The 25976-nt window shown below is 29.9% G+C and overlaps 1 protein-coding gene across 1 annotated transcript; it reads left to right on the forward strand.

Moving 5' to 3' along the window:
* On the forward strand, positions 1–25976 carry LOC142333648 (small ubiquitin-related modifier-like). Its single transcript, XM_075381027.1, has 4 exons — positions 1–111; positions 227–295; positions 7436–7513; positions 23241–25976. The coding sequence occupies exons 1-4, from the start codon at positions 97–99 to the stop codon at positions 23520–23522; spliced, it is 444 nt and encodes a 147-aa protein (XP_075237142.1). The 5' UTR covers positions 1–96; the 3' UTR covers positions 23523–25976.

The raw sequence follows: 25976 nt of genomic DNA on the forward strand, positions 1-25976 counted from the left end.
TTAGAAGGCGGTGTTTTCAACAAAATTGGCGCCATATTGGTTGTTGCTTGCTGTAGTCTATTTGTTCCGTTCAGTTAGTATCGCGTGTACTCGATAATGTCAGATAATCAGGTAATGAATTGTTAATTAATATTTATGTCAGATAATTGTGTAAGTTTAGTAATGCATTTACTTTTTGTTAAATTTAAATATATTTTTTGTTATTAGTCAATTGTTTTTATTGCAGGAGCAGAAACCAGACTCCGGTCCCAGTGACTCGAGCACAGAATACATAAAACTGAAAGTTGTAGGGAATGTAAGTTATTATTGTTTTATTTATTTCTGTAGATTGTATTTAGATTACATTAAGTTCTACTTGTGAAATATTATAATTGTTTTAGTTATTGAGATTTTTTAAGCAGCAAGTGTTTGAACATAACCTTTTACCACATGATGTGTCGCACGTATTAAATGGTAATGTAATTTTGTAGAATTTTGTTTTACGTACACTCCTAGCCGTGTAGCATATTCATTTGCGTAAAAAAATTGCCGTGTTATTATTAGTTTTACTTACTTTTCTGTTATATCACAGGAAAAAGTTTTTAATCTAACTTGAAGAAAGTTGAACGTTTGTTACATTTATAACAACTGTTTCAAAAATCTAATAAGATTCCTTTGTTTATTTCCTGAAAAAATTGAAGTGCAGTTTTTGAACTACGGAATCTTTTTTTTATAGTGATTAGGAATTCTTAATAAACCTTTTAATATATTTTTGTTATTTCTGACTTTCAATTTTTCTCCACAATTTGTCATGGTTTTTGTGAAAATATATGAACATTTTTTACCCTTTCCCAAAGTTAACTGAATGTTGTGTTAACAATATTTTAATATGTTTTGTGGTTTATAATTGTTTTGAATTTTAAATAATTGATTTTTACATAGGATTTCATAAAATTTAATTATTGATTGAATTTGCATGTTGTAATTCATGATTTGTTTATAATCACGGTTAATTTCAATAGAAGTTTTTTAATTTTTTCTTGTATGCTTAAGTGATAACTTCTTTTTCAGTTTTAAATCTTACTTGATGACTGAAAAATAAATGTTTGGTAATTATTTGCAATTATGTACTCATCTCCAGTTTTGGTGAACTTTTGAAATATACCTTATTAAAGGTCTTAAGTTATTTATTAAAATGAAATTATTCATTGGAAATGTCTGACATCTGAGTAACATCCCTTGTAAGTTAAATAGTATACCAAAAATTTCACAGTTCAGTACTGTACAAGTGGTATAAAACATGTTCGCACGAAATAATTTGGTTTCAGAAAAGTTAAGAAAGATTAGATTTGCTTGACTGAATTAAGTTTGGTTAAGCTTATGGTGTGGGTTTTTGAAAATATGGAATAATCATTCTATACAGAGTTATTACCTGTTTTAACTGAAATATAATTTAGTTAGGTTCATTAAGGTTAGGTTAGGTGACTAAAACCCACCGGGTTGGTTTAGTGGTTAACGCATCTTCCCAAATCAGCTGATTTGGAAGTTGAGAGTTCCAGCATTCAAGTCCTAGTAAAGTCAGTTATTTTTACACGGATTTGAATACTAAATCGTGGATACTGGTGTTCTTTGGTGGTTGGGTTTCAGTTAACTACACATATCAGGAATGGTCGAACGGATACTGTACAAGACTACACTTCATTTACACTTATATGTATATATCAATATATCATCCTCATTCATCCTCTGAAGTATCTCAACAGTAATTACTGGAGGCTAAACAGGAAAAAGAAAAGAATTCAGTGTATCAAACTTCCTTTGCTCCCAGCAAATATAACACTTGCTTCACTTGTTAACATTTGTCAAGTTAACCTTAAATAACACTTCCTTTGCTTGTTAACATTGTTTAGTTAAACTTAAATATTTAATTGGCTGATTGGCAGGCTGAGTCCATAATTGTTTACAATAACCAATTATTTAATTTGAAATTAACCTTTATTACACTTCTACAGTGAATTAGCAAATTTTTTGTGATTGTACTATGTATCTCATGAGAAATATAATTTTATTGAAAGCTATTTCTGATAAATATTTTCAGTTGTAACAAATAACTACTCGTAATATTTGAAATAGGTATAAAGGTATATTTCAGATTTCATTAAAATTGAAAGCGAGTCCATAATTGTATATAATTACAGAAGGAATAATGGCTTGTCCACAATAGAAATGTAGGTGAAAAAAAAAGAGTAGCCAAGAATTTCTTTGCCGATAGACTTTCATAATACTTATTTCTATTTATTAACAACAGTGCGATAAAATGGGGTAATCTTAGTTTTAATACCATATGACTTGAAACATAGTTTTGCATATATTGTAATGAGGAAGATGAAATGATAAAAGAAACTGTAGGAGAATAAATGAGACTGTCAGAAATCTAACCATTACCAACTTGTTAATGATAATGTGTTTTCTCTATTCTGTTTACTTAATTAAATTTATATATACAAGGGCAAAAATTATCTGTACTTTTCATTCTACAATTTATTTATATAAAGTTAGGGGTTCAATATGTACATCATTTTTTAAACATAGTCATCTCCCTTGTCAGTGCACTTGGTCCAGCAATCTATAATATTGCTTATTCATTCTAATAGGAAGGTTTTCAGTTGTTCACAAAGCCTCTAACTGCACGTCTAAGTCTGTAGAAACTTGACAACCTTGCAAAGCATCCTTGAGCTGCCCAAACAGATTAGTGTTGGAGGGAGCAAGATCTGGGTTGTAGGAAGGGTGTTATGTTAGTTCAAAATTCAGCTTTATGATTTGAACAGTGTGGGTAGGCATTTTCATGTAATAACCCATATTTTCTTCAACAATAGACTTCATGGAAGCTGAGCTAATCATGGATGATTTGATGGAATGACTGATGTTGCCTCATTGATGGTAACTTGCCTATTCACAAGAACCATCTCATAAGCTTGCTGAATCTTGTCTGTGGTGGAGGTTGACAGGCATTCAGTTACCTCTTCATGCAACTTATTCATTGGCTCTTTTAAACTTCTAAATCCATGAAAAAACGTTTTTACATGATAGAGCACTGTCCTTGTATTATGATGAAAGTCTACAATGAATTTCAGCCCCTTCACACCCTCCAGCAAGAAAAATCTGATTACTGCTCATTATTCATTGTGCAACCTGCTAATTGAGTGGACATGTTTGTACTGTAATATCCAGGAAGTAAATGTCGCAATCAGGATCAAATTTCGTTTATGTGACCGCAATCATACCAATTCTAAGCATGCTTGTGCAGAAAGCAGTTTTTCAACCTTGAAGGTTTGTTTTGGCGAAAGTGTACATAATTTTTGACTTGCCCTCAAGGAAGAAGCTTACAATGAAGACATTTTTCAACCAAACATCATATCCTGTGTTTTTATAGTTAGTTTTTTTATTTTATTGGTCATTTAACAAAGTTTTATGTATATATGAAAAAAATTAGGGTTTATGAATGATATTCCAATTAATGTAACATTATTATTATTATAATGTGCATTTACTGACTTTCCTCTGATTTTGATTAAATTTGCATTATACCTTATTTAGGGCTGAAGTTATTTGTTGCAATTGAAATTATTTGTTGGAATGGCACCTGATTCACATCCCTTGTAAGTTACATAGTACCCTCTCCAATTATCTATATGTTTTTTGACCCCTCCAATTTTCTGGCTTTTATTGTAGATATTTTGAAAACTACTAAAAATACAGTTTAGGGACTTGATCAGTTTTCTGTCATATTTCATGTAAAACCACTAAATTTACCTCTCAGTTTGGGTCCCAAAAATTATAGTCTATTAATTTCTGGGAAGGCGCAGAAATCAGCGTGAAATCTTTCACTAGCTGACACTCGCAACAAAGCATTTTCAAACTTATGTTTGTATCAATTTTCTTTATTTTCACCAGTAGAACATATCCTGGAAGTTTATTTCATTCTTTGTGAATCAGCCTGTGTAATGTAATATTATTTACCGATTAAAATAAAAGATTGATTTGCAATTATACTATTAACCTTTTATTTGTAATAAGTGAACACCTTAGTATTATTAACAAATTGAATTTCTGTAGGTAAAATTTGGTTTGTTTTGTGATGATTTTGTAACATCTTATACTATCTCGGTCATTTATTTATTACAGTTATAATTATGAAATGTATTTATTTATAAAATAAAAATTAAACAAAAATATGTTGTTAACCAATTAAGTTTTTATTCAGTGTTATATAAAAAAAGGGAAGTATAGTAGCTGCCACATAACTGACCTTGCAGATCAGCCTGCTATAATGTCACTGCTATATATTGTTCACTGAAACATTGGCACACCATGATTAGGCTTCTCTTAGTAGTATAAACATGGTGCAACTGTTTACAAAGTAATGTTGTATTTTTATGTGTTTACAGTATTAAGAAAGTGACATGTTTCAAATACAAAAAGATCTATTTAGTTTTATTTTTGTTTCTCATTTGCTTTTTCATGTATATTAAGTTCAGTTCTGTGGTTCTGTCTTTTGGTACGATTCTTTTGGCGCGTGTTGTGTATTTTGTTACTGTCAATTAGTATACAATATAAAATTTTGAAAAATTTTTATCGTGGTTTACGGTTAAAAAATTTTAAAGTAGTTATGGCTGAATTTAAGACAGGTGTGCGAAATTATAAACAATGTATATGATTTCATGAAGAAAAAATTTTTAGCTGTAGAAAAATTAAAAATTGACAAAAGCAGAAGGCGAATTTAATACAGAAGGTGAAGAGAGAATTGCAGTTGCCTTTATAGTTTCCAGGATTCAGGTTCAAAGCTTAATAAATGAAAAATAGAACTTCAATCCGAGGAATCAGAATGTTTGCTCATCACCCTGAAAAAAAATTCTAAACCAGTTAATTAGATGATTTTGATAAAGGTTTGGTTAGGCGAACTGTGAATGAATTTCAAGATAGGGAGCTCCCAACTGTTAACAAACTGTAAAGAACTGAAAATTAAAATTAATTTTAACAACAGTGAAACTAATTTTATGAAGAATTTTGGAAGAATTAGGTTTTAAGTGGTGCAAAACAAAAAATGAAAGTAGTAGTTGAAAAACATGATGTTAGGTAGAAAAGGATAAAATATTTGCACTAAATCAGTGATTTTAGAAAATGTAACCGAGCGTTCGTATACTTACATGAATCCTGTTTTATCATTTAATTCAATGGCAAAATCATAGGCTGATGACAGCGGTGCAGGACATCATTTAACAATAAATAAAGGTGAATACTTGGTACTTTTCAAGAAGATGCTTGCCACCAATAAGGCGATCTGTTGTTAGTTAGTTATTAGATGGTGCCACTGAAAGGCTATCGCTATCGCTTAGCTAATAAAGAAACTTAATTTCTAAATAGGATGTAAAATTATAAATATAATCTAACCAAACTTAACCTACAATTGTTAACCTTCACTAGCAAGCGAAGCGAGTTTAGGTTAGTTTGATTAGATTATATGTAAAATTTTATTTATTTATTTTGTTATTTCAATATTGCTTTTCAGTGACACCATCTAACAACTGACTGGCTAACTAGAGTAACTAACTGAGTAACTACAGATCACCTTATCAGTGGCGAACATCTTCTTGAAACGTACCGAATGCTTAATTTTAATATTTGAAATGGGCTGAAGAAAAATTAGTTCCTAACCTTCCTCCTGAGTTTGTAGTAGTTAATGGCAATTCTGAGTATCATAATACCCTATCTGAAAAACTTCCAGTGTCATCATGGAAGAAACAATATGAATGTTTGGATACATAAACATCATATTCCATTGTCGTCTGAAATGCTTAAACCACAATTGTATGAACTAATTAAGTTGAACAAAAGTAACAGAAAACTATAACAATTAGACAAATTGTTGGAAAAGTTCTCTGTTGTAGGGAATTGTAATTGAGTATAAATATCTGTAGTAACCAATGAGTATGTTCTGATTTATTTTAACCATTTTGTTATTTCATTATTTATATGGTTAATTTTTGAACATATTTGATGCGTATAAGTTCATTGAGGGAAGCGTGAATTTTATGATGTAGGGAAGGGAAGAAATTTTAAGATCATCATTTTTGCTGTATAAATTTAGCTAGGTAATAATCAAATCATTTGTTGATGTTTTTCATGTTATACTACATAGAATACTTTTTAAATAATATTAAAAACTGAAAATGAGTAAACAAATTTAGTGTTAAAGGAGTAGTGTAGATTGCACTTAGAAGACAGTGGATGCTTGATTAGGGATAGTTATGCCATTTTGGAGTTATGTAGTTTTAAAAAATGTCTGTTTACAGAACAATGCAGTTTTTCTTTTTTTAATTTTAAGTTTTATGAATAATGTAGGTGTCATATTCTTTTTACGATGCATTGTTATTTTAGTTAATTACTTTTAATAGACTTAGTGGATCTTCTGTGATAGATGCCTCCATATCTCAAAAAAAAAAGAAAAGAAAAACCTATCCTACCTTATTCTTTATTCTCTCTTATCCTCTTGCCTGCAGAACAACTGTAAGGTATTACTTTAGAGGATAAATGAGGATGATATATGTGAATGTAAATGAAATTTAATCTTGTACAGTCTCAGGTCAACCATTCCTAAGATGTGTGATTAAGTGAAACCCAACCGCCAAAGAACACCGATATCTGTGATGAAGTATTCAAATCTTTATAAAAGCTTCTATTAGAATATAAACTCTTAGAACTCTTGACTTCAAAATCAGATGTTTGTGATGAGTTCACCACTAGACCAACCTGGTGGCTTATCCTACCTTTTTTTTTTACCTCCAGAACTATCGTTAGATATTGCTTCAGTGGATGAGGTGAATGACAAGTAGCTTGTACAAATGCCATGTCTGACTGGGATTTGAATCTGGGACCTCCGGATGAAAGGTCGAGATGCTACCACTTGCACCACAGAGGCCAGCACCTAGGTGTAGGTAATAAAATTGTGGATGTTGTTATCGTGGTGGCTTGTATCTGGTTGAACAAGTCGTTCCCTTGATTGAGACTTCTGCAATATTAACAGAAATGAGTCAAGGGGAGATATCTGCATGTCTACATTCACGCTTATTTCTACATTTAACTAATGCCCACATACTCTCTACTGTTTGCATATGGGCCCTGAAAATAGGTCTACAAAATTTTTATTATGGTTGACAGAATAGTGAGTCTGTTATCTTAACGAAACCTTCAACAAATAAACTGGTCTCAATATTGATTTTAATCAAAATGTATAAACAGTATTGTTTATTAATATACTGCCAGGAACATAAGTACACAAATTGTAGTTTCAACTTATATTTTAATTTTAAACTTCTCAAAAATGGGAGGATATACTGCAGAAGATCAGACTTATTTTATGCAATTTGATGTTTGATTTGTATTTCTTTTTTTTTAGGATTCTAATGAAATCCACTTCAGAGTAAAAATGACTACTCAAATGGGAAAATTAAAAAAATCGTACAGTGAAAGAGTGGTAAGATTTTAAGTACTGTTTTAGTTATAATTGTCTAAGTTTAGGTGGATTCTTTGTATGTTAATATTTAATTTAGATTGTCATTTATAACTGTTAAATACTTGTCCCTTGAAATCTTTGACCCTTAAAATACATTTACATCTCTAACGAGTAAATTATATTAAAAGAAAACTTTTCATCATCAGATGAATCTCTGTAGATTAAAAATGTCTTGTAGAAAGTAGTATTTTGAGTTAATTTTGTGTTGATTAAAGTTTTTTACCAAAATGCAATGGAGAGAATTTGAAATGAAAAAGAAAACTTATGAGGTAAATTGTTCAGTTATTATTTTTTGTTAATGAGGGGGGTGTCAAATGAAGAAAAACTAACTGACATGTTTTAATGTTTTATCTAAATAGTAAACTTATATTTAGATTCTACGTGATTGTGTAACAAGTGGGAAAGAATACTTTCAATCTTCTTAAATTAAACAAAAATCAACATATATTGCCCACAGACTGTGCTAACATATGAATATTAGCATTTTTTGCTAAAATATAAGCAGCAGGTAAACTTAATTTATTTTGAAATTTTATAAATTTTTTTTATAATTGCTACATACGGTTACGGTTATGGATTTCACCTTTGAATTTGATGAAATGTGGAATATTCCTTGTTTAGGAGCTAAGATATTTGTTACAGTTGAAATTATTCATCGGAAATACTTTCCACCCGAATTATGACGTGTAAGTACTACAATACGCACACCCAAATTTTCATTATTTTGCACTACAGATGTGTAGTGTATATTATTTTGTGACTAAATTCTTAGTTTCAATTAATTTAGTTAAGAATATGGTTAAGTTGAGCAGGAATCTTGAATTGTGACTTCATCAGTTAAATGACACTAAATTTCTTACAAATTTATAAATTACAGTCGATTATACATGCTTGGAAGATATGTTTTAAGGGGGAATTGTCCGTGGAAAAGTTAAAACTTTGGGTTTTAACCGTATAATATAGTTTAAAAATTCCCTTTCCAATGCCACCAAAATTATGTCTATGACTAGAAATATTTTTATTCATTTTTTAAGTAAATGTTGACTCCAGTGAATGAAACATGTTTTGTTACCCAATCTTCAAATAGGCTAACATATTAGTAGAAACTTTCTTCAGTTTCTTAATAAACACTAAAATAATTTGGAAACAAACTGGATTTATTACAATTAAAAAAAAAATTACTTATTTGTGTTGTATAGTTAATACAATTTTAGAAAAGTAATTTTGCTTCTCGGCAAACTAAATTTTCTGTTAAGCTGCTGTTGTAGGACATACACAGGTTATATAGGATTCTCAGGTTATTGCAGGGGGGGGGGGGGTCTTTGTAATAAGTTCTTGTAAATTTTCTTTGTTTCACAGAATTTTCATTTGGTTCAGCAAAATTTACAGTGTTGGAATTGAAGTTAGTTGTGGAGGTTCAATATCGGCTTTTACGAAACAATTTCTCACTGTAGTAGTAACTTGCATATGAATCCATAAAACAGCATCCATAAATTCATTGTTGACTGTTAACTTCGTTCAATTTCTAATGAATTTATGTTTACACCCATAAAATGTTGTAATGGTTTTTCATATTCATCTGACATATTCACAGCCAACTTAACAATCAGTCTTCCTTTTGATTTCTTCCGTGCTGTATATTTTTCCTCTTTCAAACACATTATCTCATCACAATTAAAAATGTTCCATTATTATATTGCACGCATATTTCATTTAATTCTTCCTTCCACTCTGGCACCAAATTCTCATCTACAGTTCCAGCTTCACCGCAAGCATTTTTAAGCAAAATGTTTTGTCCAAGTCTGAATTTATTTTGCCAACCTGATGCTTTAAAGTCATCATACAGAGTTCTTTGGCAACTTCTAGAGCTTTCGCACATATCAAAGTTTCAGAGAACGGAATTTTAGTAGCATGAACCCTGCAAAATTACTCATGTCATGTCAACTACTAGCCTGGCGTTTTAGGAAATGGATGTTAATTTAACTGATTGTCATTTTCAGTCCATCACGTTAGGATATCAAATTTGCTTTTTATGATATCACATACCTGAGTTTTCCCAACATCAAAATGTTTGTCGTATCTATAGAAAATTTACTAAGATAAAAAATACAGTACTAAATGGTAATAAAAATATTACACATGTTCAATGTACAGTATATACTTGCACAGTAACTGATGAAAAAAATCACACTGGAAGATGAATTGATTGAAATCAACATCAGCATCTAGGCGGGAAGTGATGTAATTCATAACAGATAAACAAATCGGTCATACTGAGTATAAAATAAAACAAGGAAAATTATAAGTTTTATTCCTGCTGTCTGCTTTACAGAACTGATTGAACAGTCTTTATTGATAAATTCATTGTCCGCATCTTATTAATTACAAGGTTCATTATTGAGATGTATTTTATCCATTAATACTACTATAAAACTGCCGGGGAGTATAAAACTATATGGAATTAAGGGGAGTCCATTATTGGAAGTTCCCTGTTAAACGGGGAAGTTTCACTTTATCGTTAACAATCATATTATTGGTAACTGCATTGAAGAAAGTGATAAAGAATAGCGGTGGAAAATCTTTTTGATTAATGGTCATTTTTATTTTAATACATATATAAAAATTAGAAAATTTTAATTTGTGTCTGTATTTAACTTGCGCCTCCTCCACCAATTTTTTAAATTTTGACTTAGGTTCTAAAATCTTATTCTTTAGGTTCTGAACTTATATATTGGAATTTATGATGTAATTTTTATTATATAATCACTTAGAGATGTGTAATGAGTAATATGCCCAAAAATTGATAAGTATGTTGTTTGGTGTTTAAACAGGATGATTCAGGAGGAAAGGGAAATGATTCTACAGTTTGAAATAATGAAAATGTGTGTTCGAATACGTTTTGTTATTCGCCCAGATTTCAGTTCAGATATCATTTTCAGGACAGCAGCATTGAGTGCAAGTGAACGATCAGTTCATCACTTGTGTACTTTTTGCTTGTATATTTTGCATTTCATCCATCTCCATAAACAGTAATCTAAGGGAAGGTGATTTAGCTGCCCAATTTACTGGCCCTGTACGTCCGATGCATTTACCAGTAAATTTTTCATATGAAAATTGTCTTAATTTGTGAAATATGTTTGTACTCCATCAAGTGGGTAATACATTTCAATTTGTTTTGCCAATGAGAAATTTTCTAGCGCTTAAAGAAGTTCATTGTTAAAAAATTCCAGATAATTTATCCCTGTGAGATGTTCTATTATGATAAGACATGTTGCAACTGTTTTTAATAATATAAGTTAACTTTATTTTTTCATAGATTTAATTACATTAATTTTCTCAGAATTAAATTCTCTACAAGTTTTGATAATAAGATTTACATATTTATTAGTCATTTAACAAAGTTATACTTCAAACAAAAAAAAAGTGTTTTTCATCACGAAATATTTCTGTTTTATATTGTATATCATGAAAATTACAGGAAATAGAGTTCTGTGACCTGTTTTATTTCATTTTTCAGGCCAAAAAACAAAACTTAACAATTTCAGTATGATCTCATCTCACCAGGTGAACTGAAATTCTGGTGACATTGCTAGCCGTAACTTTGTAACAGAACGTTTTCTGACATATATTTATATGAACTTTTTTCCTCATTTAAATCTCTAAAATAGTTCCCAAATTATTTCCCTTTCCTCCTGAATCATTCTGTTTATACATCCAAGTAGAAAAGAAATTATAAATGTGATTTTTATTTATTTATACAGTAACGACAGGCTGACACCCAGTATCAGTTACTGATTGATGATAATGGATGTTATAGCTTGTGAAAAGTGCCATGCCTGACCGAGACTTGAATCTAGAACTTCCAATAAGAGATGTTACCACTCCATCACTGAAAGTGGTATGATCTCATTGTCTGAGATTATGTCAAAATGAGCATTTGGTTTTCAGATGAGTTAGTGTTAAAAAAAAGTAATAGTACCAAGTCTAAACTGGGATTCTAACCTGAAACTTTTACTATAATTATTAATCATTTTGTCAACTAGGCTATCAAACCTACCAGTTTAACTACTTTACTTTTAAATAAATAGTTATTAATATATTTTTTTAAATATATCTATCATATACTAGGATAGAGCTTTAATATTCTGGTATTACAGTTTAATGTTTGTTTATGATTTATTTAAATATTTGAGTATGTAGCATTGTAGGACTTTTTTCATACTCTGTAATTAATTAATTTGGTTTAATTATATGTGTTTTAAATTACTTATAATTTGTATTGTGAAATTGCATAATATTATGCAAGTTATTTAAATTTTATATTAACTGTTCCTTACATATACAAATATTTTTAAAATTAACTAAAGTAATATGTTATTATGTGAAGATTTTTATGGGGCATTTTGAAAAATATATGCATATTATCCGTACATATGATATTCTTTTTTATGAAATTTTACTAATATTTAACCTTATAAAAACCAAAGCTGGTAAGATATTACATGATTACCAAAATAAGATTTAAACAACAAAATTTCCAAATTTTGAATAAAAGATTTTTGATTTTTAAGTAAGGTCTTCCTTACTTTGTGGGGAAAATTTAGGAAAAATTAGTTTATAAAAAACCGATCCCTAACAAAAACAAGTAATTTAAAAAAGAATTGTTTATTTAATATTGAAAATATAAAGTATAACTTTAATGAAAATAATGAAGAAATTGCTTCCCATTTTTGGTTTGAAATTAATATAAATTCCAAAGCTACTTTAATTTTAACAGCCCTTTAAGTGATGAAGAAAAGTACAAATAAAATAAACAATTTTTTTAAAAGAGCCACAAAACAAAATATATATTTTTAGATGTGAGGAATAAATTATATTAATATAATTATAAATAGAAAATATTTGTATATAGGTTGTGAAGTCTAAGAAATTTACTTAAGTAAAGTTTTCTCTAAATATATCGGAGAAAGAGGCTAGAATAAGAAAAAGAAAATTTTCATAAAAACTTGATAATTTAAAAAAATGTAGACAAAATTCAAGAAATGTAGTAGACATTTCTTGAATTTCTGTGAATGAATCAGTGTGTGTATATAACATGTGTAACTGATTCAAACATAACATGACAAACACACATTGAACCTTCCTCTGCACCACAAACATGATTAAAGCTTGCTATGTGCTGCTTGTGCATACTGGAAACATAATGCGCATACATTTCTCTTTAATTTAGAGCATAGAGCTCATACCTCTCTATATTGCTTTGTCTCGAAGCTATAACAGTTTAAAACCTCACTATTATTTTATGTATTATTTTTACTATAAATACATTATAGGTAACAAATATACTTTAATAAAGATTTCTCTAAAATACGTTTTTTTTTTCTGAAAAAAAAATTGAAATTGGTTTTTCCATGATATCTCCTCCTACTTAAATTAAAAAAAAAAATTAATATCAGTGCCTTATGTATAGAAATATTTGAGCCAAATTTCAAGAAAATCGCTTTGGTCAGTCCTGAGGTATAAGGCCAAAAGCAGTGCAACACACATTTGCATGCATACAAAATTTTTTTTTTTGTCTGGATCAGCATTTCACAACCTGTGGGTTTTGACTTCCATGGTGGTGTGAAAGGGGTATCGTGAAATTATCCTACAACTTAACAGTAATAAAATCACTTTATGAGAAAAAAAATTTCTTATAAATATTTTACTTTCATTTATAAGTACACAAGTAAAGAAAATAATTTAATGAGATGGTTGCGTTTTTTATCATTTAAAAGTTTCATCATACGTGGATCCATGCTAGAAACACACCAAAGCAAATTGGTTTCAAGTGATAAAAGATGATCCCTACGTTTAGTTTTTAGCGCAACCATAGACAAAAAACCATTTTCACAGGTAAAGTATTAATATTTTCATTGCTTCTCTGACTAAATTTCCATATTCAATTCGACGACCAAGCCGAAACATTATCGGCAGATATTTTGATGAGTTTGTTTTGAATCTCAACTGGTAACTTAGCAGCTGCAACAGTGTTTTTACTAAATGGATTCAGTACCCATCTCTTTGAGAAATTATTTTTATCTTTTGGGAAATACCCCGCCAACTGAAATTTTAGCCCACGCAAATGCACTTTCATACTATCCAAACAGTGGTGAATAATAGTGTCTTCATATAAATTTTTTTCACTATAATCAGAAGTAAGTAGAAACATCAAAAGTTTTGCTTTGAAGGTGAATAATCCAGATATCAAGCTTCTTAATGAAACCATGAACTTTGTCTGTCATTAGTAAAATGTTTTTATTACATCCTTGTAAATTCAAATTCACATCGTTTAAATGTGAAAATACACCAGCTAAGTAAGCCAACAGCAACATATTATTCTGTAAAAACATTGAGAATCGCATTTGTTCATCCTGGAAAGATATTAATAATTCATCTTTCAATTCCAATAACTGGATTAACACTTTACGCTGCGATAACCAACTGACTTTTGAATGGAAAAGAAGAGATTTTTCATTTTGCCCCATTTCATTGTTTTTTCTTCAGTCATTTGATGCAGCTCTCCAAGATTCCCTATCTAGTGCTAGTCGTTTGATTTTGGTATATCCCCTACATCCTACATCCATAACAATTTGTTTTACATATTCCAAACGTTGCCTGCCTACACAATTTTTTTCTTCTACCTGTCCCTTCAATATTAAAGCGACTATTCCAGGATGCCTTAATATATGGCCTATAAGTCTATCTATTCTTTTAGCTATATTTTTCCAAATGCTACTTTATTCATCTATTTGCCGCAACACTTTTTCATTTGTCACTTTATCCATCCGTCTGATTTTAACATTCTCCTATAGCACCGCATTTCAAAAGCTTCTAATCTTTTCTTCTCAGATACTCTGATCGTCCAATTTTCACTTCCATATAAAGCGATGCTCCAAACATGTACTTTCAAAAATCTTTTCCTGACATTTAAATTAATTTTTAATGTAAACAAATTATATTTCTGACTGAAGGCTCGTTTTGCCTGTGCTATTCGGCATTAGAATTACTATATCATCAGCAAATCGTAGCATCTTCATCTTTTCACCTTGTATTGTTACTCCGAATCTAAATTGTTCTTTAACATCATTAACTGTTAGTTCTATGTAAAGATTAAAAGTAACGGGGATAGGGAACATCCTTGTCAGACTCCCTTTCTTATTACGGCTTCTTTCTTATGTTCTTCAATTATTGCTGTTTGGTTCCTGTAAATGTTAGCAATTGTTCTTCTATCTCTGTATTTGAACCCTAATTTTTTTTTCTTTTTTAAATACTGAACATTTCATTGTATAGTCACCTATCAGCCTATTCTGTCTGTAAACATCGACTTTTAATAAAATTAACTATTTTTACAGCTTTACGAAGAATTTATTTTTGAGATTTTACGGCAAGAGCATATCTATGTAGGAAGCAGTGGTGCCTCCTTTCTGCCCTTGGTATAAGATGAACTTTTAATTTTTTCTGCGAACCACTGTTCTTTCTTTGCACTGTCACTATGTACTCCTTTTTGCCTAATCTTAATGTTAAAAAACATCTATCCTGTTGCATGACAAGGTATTGATTTGCAAAACAACATATTTTCTTTGATTGATCTACTCTTATCACATTCATAGCACAAAATATAAGAACTGAGAAATGTTTGCCTTATCTTTTGATTCATAATATTGAATACTGAAAAATTCACTTGAACTCACTTGCTGAATTATTTGCAGCCATGTCATTGATGTGACTTGATGCTGTCATTAACCCATCAGGTTGGTCTAGTAGTAAACTCATCATCGCAAATCAGCAGATTTTGAAGTCGAGAGAGTTCTAAGGTTCAACTCCAAGTAAAAGCTTTTTTTACTTTTATATGGATTTGCATACTAAATTGTTGATAACCGGTTTTCTTTGGTGGTTGAGTTTCAGTTAACCACACTTCTCAGGAATAATCAACCTGAGACTGTACAAGACTACACTTTGTTTACATTCATACATTTTATCCTCTGAAGTAATACCTATGTTGGTTTCGGAGGCTAAACAGAAAATAGGATACCGAATGTCAGACAGTTTCATTTTTTTTTATTAAATAGTTTTTATTGCTATTTTTTATGCATTTAATTATTGAAAAACCCTCGTAAAAGAAAGAAGTTTTTGATGTTTCTGATCACCTTATTTACACATAAACATAAAATAACAAGAAGGAAAATATTTTGTATATATTAAAAATAAATAGCAGAACTTAAATATTTCTGAAAAATATTTTAGCATCTGTTGTCTCACTTTTTTGTCAACTTTCTGCACCAAATCTTCAGTAACGACAGAAGGTTGTCCATTTCGTTCATCATGAACATTCTTGCGGCCATCTTTAAAAACAATAACCCATTTTCGTACCACTCAATCACTCGTAATGTTTTCTCCATACACTTCACTGATCTGATGATGAATTTCAGTCACATTCACGCTTTTAGCACTAAGAAAAAAAAATTACACTACGTATTTCACAGTCGGCGGGATTCTTGATCAACAAAGGCATTTTAAGTAATCGCAAACAAATGTAAACACAGTCAAATATTTCCGTAATGGCATCTGGCTTGCCGGCAGATGCGGGTACACAGCGCGCATGTGTGAAATGCCGACTGCAGCGTAGCAGCGGCGGCGGAATTTCATAATGGTAACTTCTTTAAAAAAAAACACGTCATGTAATTTGGCATGTGTATGTTGATGTTTTAGTTATTACTATTTTAATTCAGTTGATCAGGAAAAGTATTAGTTTCAACTAATGATAGAGATTGCATTACTTTAGGTAGTGTATAAATAACTAATAATGAATATGTAAGTTCAAAGAATATTTAAATAGGTCGGTAAGTTTACATTGAACTTTATATAAATCTGTGTGTTAATGATGATGTTTGTTGCTAATTATAAAAATATATGTATAAAATTATCAATTAGTAATTTCTATTACAACAGATGTCTATATTGAAAAAATATAATATTTCTATTTTTTGTTCCACTTTATTAAAAATAATTATACTTTACAAGTGTTCCATTCTATTTATTTTGTAAACATAATTTTATGATTTGGCTTTATTTTCTTTCAGGTAAATGTTATTTTTAAGTGGAGATTCTTTATGTTGTCATTGATTTAATATTTTTTTGTTTTCCTTTTTATTTTTGTATCTATACAGTAATATTCTGAGTTTTAATTTAACGTGTCTGTATTGTGGATTGTTTTTTACTGCAATTATGAGTAAGAAATCTTAAGTAGTATTTTTTATTAGATAAGAAATTGAGAAATGTGTCGAATAAAAGATTTAATAAGTGGAAGTTAATGATGAAAATTTTTATTAATTATTTGTTAGTGAAACAACTCTCTTACTAGATATGATATATGATGCCTGCTAACCTCTACCATTAAAGGGTAATTTTGAGCAATTTCACTTTCCATAAAAAAGGATTATGGGTTGGATTGGATTGATGATGTTGGGTTTGTTTGTGTTCACATTTATATTTTAGCTGCTGTTTGTGCAGAATGGACCAATGGTGGTGTGCCGGGCAGTTGCGCACAGTGCATAAAAAGATTCATTCTTTCGAACGATTAATCTAAAATTATATTTGTGTTCTGGGGATAAACATTGTGGATTAGAGCTATGTTAAAAAATTGCTAAAAATATTCAGAATTTTGAAGCTTTCGTTGTAAACGTTTTTGTTATTGTTAGTATGTTAAATTCGTGAACATTATTTAGTTACAATTGGCAAAAACATTTAACAAAATCATTTGTAATGAAATGTAAACCATGTAACATATTTGTGGCGAGCTGTAGGCCTGCCTTTTTTTCTAATATTTCATCAATTTCAATTTTGTTCATACTTTAATATATATATGACAGTAGATATGGTTAGGATCAGAAAACAGGTTTGACTGTAGGTGACGCATGTACAGTCGAAGTCCATGCTGTTTAGTAGTCAGTTGTGAGTTATCAAGACCTGTTTAGATGCTATCTGTGGAGAGGTTAGAATTAAGGTTAGTCTTAACGCCATTTGTTATGACACTTGGTCAAATTTATGTTTAAATAAAAATATAATCACTACCGAGAGAGACTACCACATTTTTCATGCTGTTCTAGTCATGTGTATGATGGATAAAATCACCTTACAAAAATCACTGTTTGTTATCTTCAGTGACTGACTTCGAGCCTGATTCCAACTTGCTTTCCATCATTTAAATCTTGTGTTTTCCTTATCCTAAGCACATCTACTATGGTGTTTATTAAAATATGATCAAAACTGAAGTTGATCAAGTAATTTCTCAGTATTACCAATTAAAGTACTGCATAAGGCTTTTTTTTTACATTCTTGTAGTGTGCTAAACAAATGTAATTAGGAGATATTTTTGATGCGAATTGGTAGTGTTTTATCCAACAGAAAATTTATAGAATTTTGTATTATTGATCCTATAACTGAAAATTGCACTTGGTAGAAACAAAAAATTTTACCACTGGTATATGGATGATTGGTTAATTAAAAAGAAAGGAAAAATATTGACTGTTTACAATGAAAAATAATCAAATTTATCTGGAGCCGACTAAGTTGTAAAATATATTATTTAATCACAAAAAAAAAAGAATTAAATATAAAGGAATATACTGGTTTATAAGAAGTTTTTGTTTATCTTAAGTATTTTCAGTTTCAATTAAGTCAGTTAAGAGAGAGTACGATCAAATTTACAATTTTGGATGTAATCCATTCCTATGTGTGGTAAACCTTAAGTTTTTTGCGTTGTTTAATGAAAAGTTATTGACAAATCATGTATATTTAAATCCTGGCAATGCCCTCAAAATTGACCACCTACTTCTTGGAGGGTCCTTAAAGCACTCTTTTGGTAGATTTTTTTTTGTATTCTGATTAGATAATCCCTTTCTTACTACATACTTCTTTCTATTATTTTTAATGTGTTCTGTTGATTTTTTCTTTTTCCTGTTTAGCCTCCGGTAACTACCGTTTAGATAATTCTTCAGAGGATGAATGAGGATGATATTTATGAATGTAAATGAAGTGTAGTCTTGTACATTCTCAGTTCGACCATTCCTGAGATGTGTGATTAATTGAAAACCCAACCACCAAAGAACACCGGTATCCACGATCTAGTATTCAAATCCTTGTAAAAATAACTGGCTTTACTAGGACTTGAACGTTGGAACTCTCGACTTCCAAATCAGCTGATTTGGGAAGAGTGTTCTGTTGATTTGGCTAGAGCTAGCTGGATCCATGCTCAGGCTTTGGGAATCTGAATTGTGATGTCCTTAGTGTTTGTGTTGTTTGGTAAGGGTAGCTTTTACACATAGTGTATATTTAAGGACTTATTTGTTATTGTACAGAAAACCCAAAGTGTGACTGAGTTTGCTTATTGGATAAAGCTTTCATCCTAATAATCCTTTTTATTATGTGCATACAATATAGCTTACGGCTGAGCTGAAATCCCATAACTAATAACTGCTCTAATCTCACTAATAACTACATACCTTATGAAAATATTTAATTGCCTCCCTGTTAATTTGTTTTTATTGGTTATAATGATTATCAAAACAAAATTTAAGCATCAAAATTACCAATTTTAATTAAAAAATATTTTGATTTTAGGATTCCCTTACACTGTGAGGAAAATTTAGAAAAATTTATTTATAAAGAAGTGATTCCTAGCAAAAAATAAATAATTTAAAAGATAATTGTTTAAAAATATTGAAAAATGAAGTATAAATTTTATGATAGTAATAAAAAAAATGCTTCTTTTTTGAGTATGGTGTATGTTATGGGAGCCAAAATTACTTAAATTTAATTGCCCTTAAAGTGATAAAGAAAATAATTTTTTTTCTTTTAATAACATTAAAAAAGACCTACAAAACAAAATATTTTTTTTAGAGATAGAGAATCAATTTTTCTAAAAAATATTCTTATATAGGTTAAGCTTAACAGATTTAAGTAAATTTTTCTTTTTTTTCCTCCTGTACCAACTGGGTTGGTCTAGTGGTGATGCGTCTTCCCAAATCAGCTGGTTTGGAAGTCGAGAGTTCCAGCGTTCAAGTCCTAGTTAAGTCAGTTATTTTTAAATAAATTTGAATACTAGTTCGTGGATACCGGTGTTGGTAGTTGGGTTTCAATTAACATACATATCTCAGGAATGATCGAACTGAGACTGTACAACACTACACTTCATTTACACTCATACATATCACCCTCATTCATCCTCTGAAGTATTATCTAAAAGGTAATTACTGGAGGCTAAATAGGAAAAAGAAAAGGTACATTTTTCTCTAAATCTAAACACCCTTTCTTTCTAATAAAGGTTAAAACAAGAATGTAATAATGTTGAAAAACAATTGTGGGTTTCAGGCCCAGTGTTTGTAATTTTGGAAAATTGTAGATTTTTTTTGATAGCCCAAAATATGAAAGAACAAATATGATAGAACAAATATGATATAAGAGAGATAGAACAAGAAACATATTTCAATTTTAAGAGGTGGGGTTGATTTTTTTGAAAAATTATATTTTAGACTATTTACATGTGCAATGTGGTAACAAATTTTCCACAGTTTAGCTTTTTCTGAAGTGCCCCGGAAGAAAAGAAAATTAAAATTGGTTTTTTCACATTATCTACAACATAACATTTATACACCCCCATAACATTTAAAAAAGAAAGTAATATAATCAGTGACCTGTATCAAGAAATATTTAAGCTTAATTTATAGAAAATCGGTTTGGTCAATCCTGAGATAAGCAGTGCGACATGTTTTTTTTGGACTAGATGAACTAGTTAGTTGGATTTTTAAACGTAAAGGTTTGAAAAATTCAATACTCCATTTTTTTACATGATTACAGTACTTCCCCTTTAGTATAGCTATTCTTGTGTATTATGTGCTTCATAGTAGTTCCCTTGGGCAGCTATACCCTGGCGGAGTCGTTCCCACTCCTGGTAGCAGCGCTGGAAGGCTTCAACTGGTAGGGCTTTTAATCAGTTGGTCAGTCTTTTGAATGTTCTCCAGAGTTCCAAAATGACGTACTTTTAAGACATGTTTCAATTTCGGGAAAAGGAAAAAGTCACAAGGACTCAAATCAGGTGAATAGGGGGGTTGAGTAGGAATACGTTTTGAGGTAAAAAATTCCCTGATGGAACTGGCCGTGTGACATGGGGCATTGTCATGATGAAGCATCCGCTTGTCCAATGTCTGGTCTCACACGAATCACTCTTTTCCTGAGCCTTTCAAGGACACCTTTGTAAAACATTTGGTTGACAGTTTGTCCTGGAGGAATAAATTCTTGATGCACAATACCTGTGCTGTCAAAAAAGCAAATCAGCACAGTTTTGAATTCTGATTTGTTCATTCAACATTTTTTTGATCAAGTAGATGATAGAGTGTGCCACTCTTCGCTTTCCCGCTATTTTTCAGGAACATACTCATATATTCAGGATTCATCACCTGTAATCACATGATTGAAGAATTCTTGGTCATTGTCAATCCTCTCAAGATCATCGCACACATTTCTTCAATTGCCCTTCTGTTTCGTTGTGAGGTTTTTCAGCATCAATTTCACACAAACCTTTCGCATGTCCAATCATCTGTCAAAATTTGATGTACAGTGAAAGTGTTTAAATTTAACTTTCACTCATCATCCTTATTGTTAAACGACAGTCTGATCTCATAAGAACCCTCGCACGCTCAACATTTTCGTCAGATTTTGAAGTTGAAGGTCTCCCTGAGCAAGGTTGATCTTCAACATGTTCTCGGCCTTCCAAAAATGGTTTGTGACAGCGGAAAATTTGTGCTCTTGATAAGCAATGTTCTCCATAGGCCTGTTTCAACTTTTTAAAGGTCACACTCGCGGATTTCCCAAGTTTAACACAATACTTGATTTCACAACGTCGCTCTAAATTCCGATGCTCCATTTTCATAATGCACAATAAAAACACATCTTCACCAATGGCGCTGTCAAAAATAATGTGTCCGCTGAATGTAGTTGAAACTCTTACTGAGCATTTGGAAGGGATGAACAAACCGGTCTAGTACAGACCGGTAGAGACAGCGTTGCCAGATCACTCACAGTGTTACCAATCTCATTACTTTTCTCACACACCTCAGATATGTAGTGTTGCTCAGTATTATTCCGTGACCATATTTCTTTATCATTTTTGTTATTTTATTAAATTATTTTTCCTTGTGTTTAAAAATTTATATACTAAGTGGTTTGTGCTGGTGATAATCTGTTGCTCTTTCACTCAAAAACTAGTTAACTGACTGTGCTGGAATTTTGCATAAATGTAGTTTTTTACTTGGAAAGAACGTAGCACTATTGTCATTACGAAATGTTTTACCATTCAAGATGGTGGCCATTTTAATTGTTTTGCAATAACTGTATTATGTTCCTTGCCAATATTCAACTTTGCTGTAGCCAAACTGTTGGTCAAATCGAATTCGAACACCATTGGGAGTATTTGAAATTACTACATTTTCTACAATAAAGATTTTTGTCTTTTTCAATATCTCTTTAGATTATTGAGAAAAGTAGTTTTAAAGGTGCAACGGTGTGTGGCACGGTGGCTCAACCAACACAGCCACTGCCACTATTATTATACGTGTGACTCAAGTGGCTACATCTGCCTCCGGTTATTTAACTAAAAAAACGTAAAATAAAATAAAAAGAGAAATTATGGTCACCTCCTTGGTGTATTTAACCATGGAAAATACTTTTCTATCTATATGAACGATGGGTAACAGATATAATTACTATTTTTAAGATGGAGGTGGACTGTTCTGCATACTTTAGATCACTCAGTTTTAAGCGAACTGTTGCCCTGAAGAAATCGCAATTCACAGTTTGTTTTTGTAAATTAAACAGACTTTAATTGTTATTTATCAGTATTCTCTCAGGCTTGAGGTAATGAATGCAAAGGATTTCAGGGTGGCAGAACTCCATGGCTAGATGGGATGGATGAACTGAGCAACTAAATCAATAAATTAGTTTGTCTACTTTTATGTATAACATATAATCATTGCATTTTAACTTGTATACAATGTTATAACCATTCTTTTTTTTTTTATGTGACTTTATTTACGTATCCTTAAGTTTCAGTTATAAGCAGTCACAATCTTCAAGAAGTCATTGTTATTATTACTTTCTTTGCACTTTAACATGTCTTGCATTCTGCTCATATGGTTCTAAACATAGGTTTATATTTCACAGTCATTCTTTGTTCAAAGTTATAAATCTTTTTTGATGGATAGAGTTTGACCTCAAAATGTTTTCTCTTTTCTTTTTAACTTAAAAACTGCACATGGTATCATATGGTAACTTTATTCTACGTTGGCAAAGTGATGTTTTTTAATATTTGCAGTCGCCCACAGATTTTCATATTAAATAATGCTGAGAACATTCGGGGTGTTTAAATTTCACATGCACAGCCATTGCTCATTCTGTCAACAGTTCTTGCCTTTTTTTTTTTTTTTTCAATTAACCGTTCGGGTGGTGTGACTTCTTGGTCAGTATTTAAGAATGTAAAGAAATGAAACAGCTCATAACATTTATTAACTCCATACTGTGATTTCTAAATCTAAACTGTGCTATTTACGTATTAATTATTTAAATTGTTATTTTCTTTGTCTGTTTGCTTTAGGGTGTTCCAGCAATGTCACTTAGGTTTCTGTTTGATGGTAGACGTATTAATGATGAAGACACACCAAAGCAGTTGGAAATGCAGAATGATGATATAATAGAAGTATACCAAGAACAGACCGGCGGTTCAACACGCATCGTTAAATATTATGATAAATTGAGTCATGATTGCGTCGTTAAAATGTTATCGGAAGCGTTATATTATCGCTGTCATAGTAATGATGATACGTATAGAATGAGTCGTCGCGATGTTCTTATTCCAGGTGACCTTGAACTGTTTTGATTTATAGAAGCATAAACAAAAAATGTGGGGTGGATTAATTTCTCTTTTTTTTTTGTGAAATTTCATCGATGGTCATTTTTGTTATTGTATGCATAAGATCTATAACGTATACTTATTACCATTCAACAGTCAGCCGATTGAATTCCAGTTTTCTGGACTTTATTTACTCTAATATAATTAAGACGAATGAATAATAATTTGATATGTATACATATTTAAAATAATCAATTGCTTAAAGTTAAATAATCTTAAATTTTTTGATTGTGGTGTATTTTTTTTATTGTAAGAATTCTAAGAGTCAATGTTTTTTTTTTTTTTTAACTATTTTAATGTTATTCAGTTACATATTGTTTTCTTTTATTTATTATAAACTTTGTTAAATTTTTTACAGAAACAATTACAATTATAAATTTTTATTTGTAATCTTTAATCATTTTTTTCTTTATTGTGTAGATTTGTTAAAGAAATATGAAAAAATGTCCGATTAATAATTAATAGAAATTTGATTAAAATGATTTATTTATATACATATATAGATATATTTTAATTTATTTAATAATGTGTACATTTCTTATTATTATAATGATAATTTTTAATTGTAATCAGATTAGTGATGATTATGAAAGTGTAATTCATATTATGGTGTCTTTAAATAATTCATCCCTGCCTTTGAAATTGATCTTTAATTATATAATAATTTTAAATATAGATCATCCATCCAAATTAATATGAATATAATTGGAAACAGATTTAGTTTTACTTAGCTCGTAACTGTCATCTACCTTATAATCTACATTTCCTAGAATTTAAGATGCGTCCAAATCTTTGTAGCTGTTTTCTGGTATTATTGTTATTATCTATTTTAAAATGTGTGCGTGCACACAAAGAAGATCTTGTTAATTAAATCAATTGCTTGTTGAATATGGTAAGGTAGCATTCATAACAATATAACTAATTAATTTTATCTTTAAAAAGATTTACTGCTATTTTTAATGATCAGTTGATAAATTTATCTGATCAAAACACATGTAATATATGTCCACTACATTCTAAGGTTTTCACTCTGATTATGTCAAATTTGCAAATGAATTGTTAGAACCTGTAGTTTTTTTTAATAGTGGCATCGGTTATTAGCAGTGTTGTAAAAATGACTTTTGATTTAAATGCAACTACATTGAATTTTTTATTTATTTTGAAACATCTTAATTTTTCATATATTTTAATACAGGTGTAAATTACTAAAAAATAATCCAGAGGCAGATTTATTTATGTTGATATGTCTAAAATTAAAAGAAAAAATAAATACATTACATGTTTATGGTTTTCGTTTATTGATGTAATGAGGAAATTAGTGTCGATCCACTGTACATGGTTTTTAGCATCAAAATATTTTTAATTATCGGTGGCAAACTTTGTTAACTGTCATGAAGCAATGTTATTCGTTGAATGACATAAAGGTAATCGTAAAATACATGAAATATTTTGTGATTATGCTTGATTAAAACGTATTCTACAATTAGCTTTAAAATCTCAACAAAAAAAAATACATAAATAAACAATAACTAAATTATACTCTTTTTTATCACCACTATTCAGTAGAATTTATATTATTTTTACATGCAATATAATATTAAAAAATAGTGCATTGCAACTGTATTTTCAGTATATATGTGTATAATATAATGGTTCGGTTAAATAAATAAATATTTGTGGAAGAAATATAGAAAAAATTCTTACAAGTGGTATTATAACATGTTACATGTGACTATATAAAAATATATTTGCATATGGTCTGCCTCATTACAAACACTATGACGATGCTCTTGTCTGTGTTCTACACTGACAAAGATATTTGAATTCTTTAATTTTTAAGGCCAAATATGTATTTTTGTCGATAGTGCATCTTAAATTCAAAGGTATAATGCCTTTTTTGGCATTGAAGAAGATATAAGTACTAGAAATGTTGTTTTAGTTTTCATTATTTTTTAATTTATATATCGTTTTTTTTTGAAGATCAGGTTTATATTTAGGTTTACTTGGTTAGTTTTTTGTTTTTATTTAAGTCAAGCTTTTTGTAAAGCATAAAAAGTAACATATTATAACATAAATATTCATATAAGAAACCAAAAATTAAAATAAAAAAAAAAAATTGTATATCATTGAATATTTTTTTTTTAGAATATTAAAAATTACATCAATTAAATTTTTATAAAATACATGTAATAATAATATTTAAGAAAAATTTATTAATTGTACTGCTTATTTATTATGTTATATACTTATATAAAAAAAAACCACAAAAATCCATCTAGGGTGATAGACTTTCTGTAAATAATATTTCCCCTATTGTGTACCTATCCTTAGTTCTAAGTGTTTGTTTTTGAGATTTTTTTTCAATCATTAATTTAATTATCATTAAAAAATGAAACAGTTATAATAAATATCACTTTTTAA

This window comes from Lycorma delicatula, chromosome 13 (assembly GCF_047948215.1).
Source record: "Lycorma delicatula isolate Av1 chromosome 13, ASM4794821v1, whole genome shotgun sequence".
In the NCBI taxonomy this organism is placed as follows: domain Eukaryota; kingdom Metazoa; phylum Arthropoda; class Insecta; order Hemiptera; family Fulgoridae; genus Lycorma; species Lycorma delicatula.

Coding starts and splice junctions, on each gene's coding strand:
- LOC142333648 (XM_075381027.1), top strand. Junction 296..7,435: donor AACTGAAAGTTGTAGGGAAT/GTAAGTTATTAT, acceptor CTTTTTTTTTAG/GATTCTAATGAAATCCACTT. Junction 7,514..23,240: donor AATCGTACAGTGAAAGAGTG/GTAAGATTTTAA, acceptor TGTTTGCTTTAG/GGTGTTCCAGCAATGTCACT.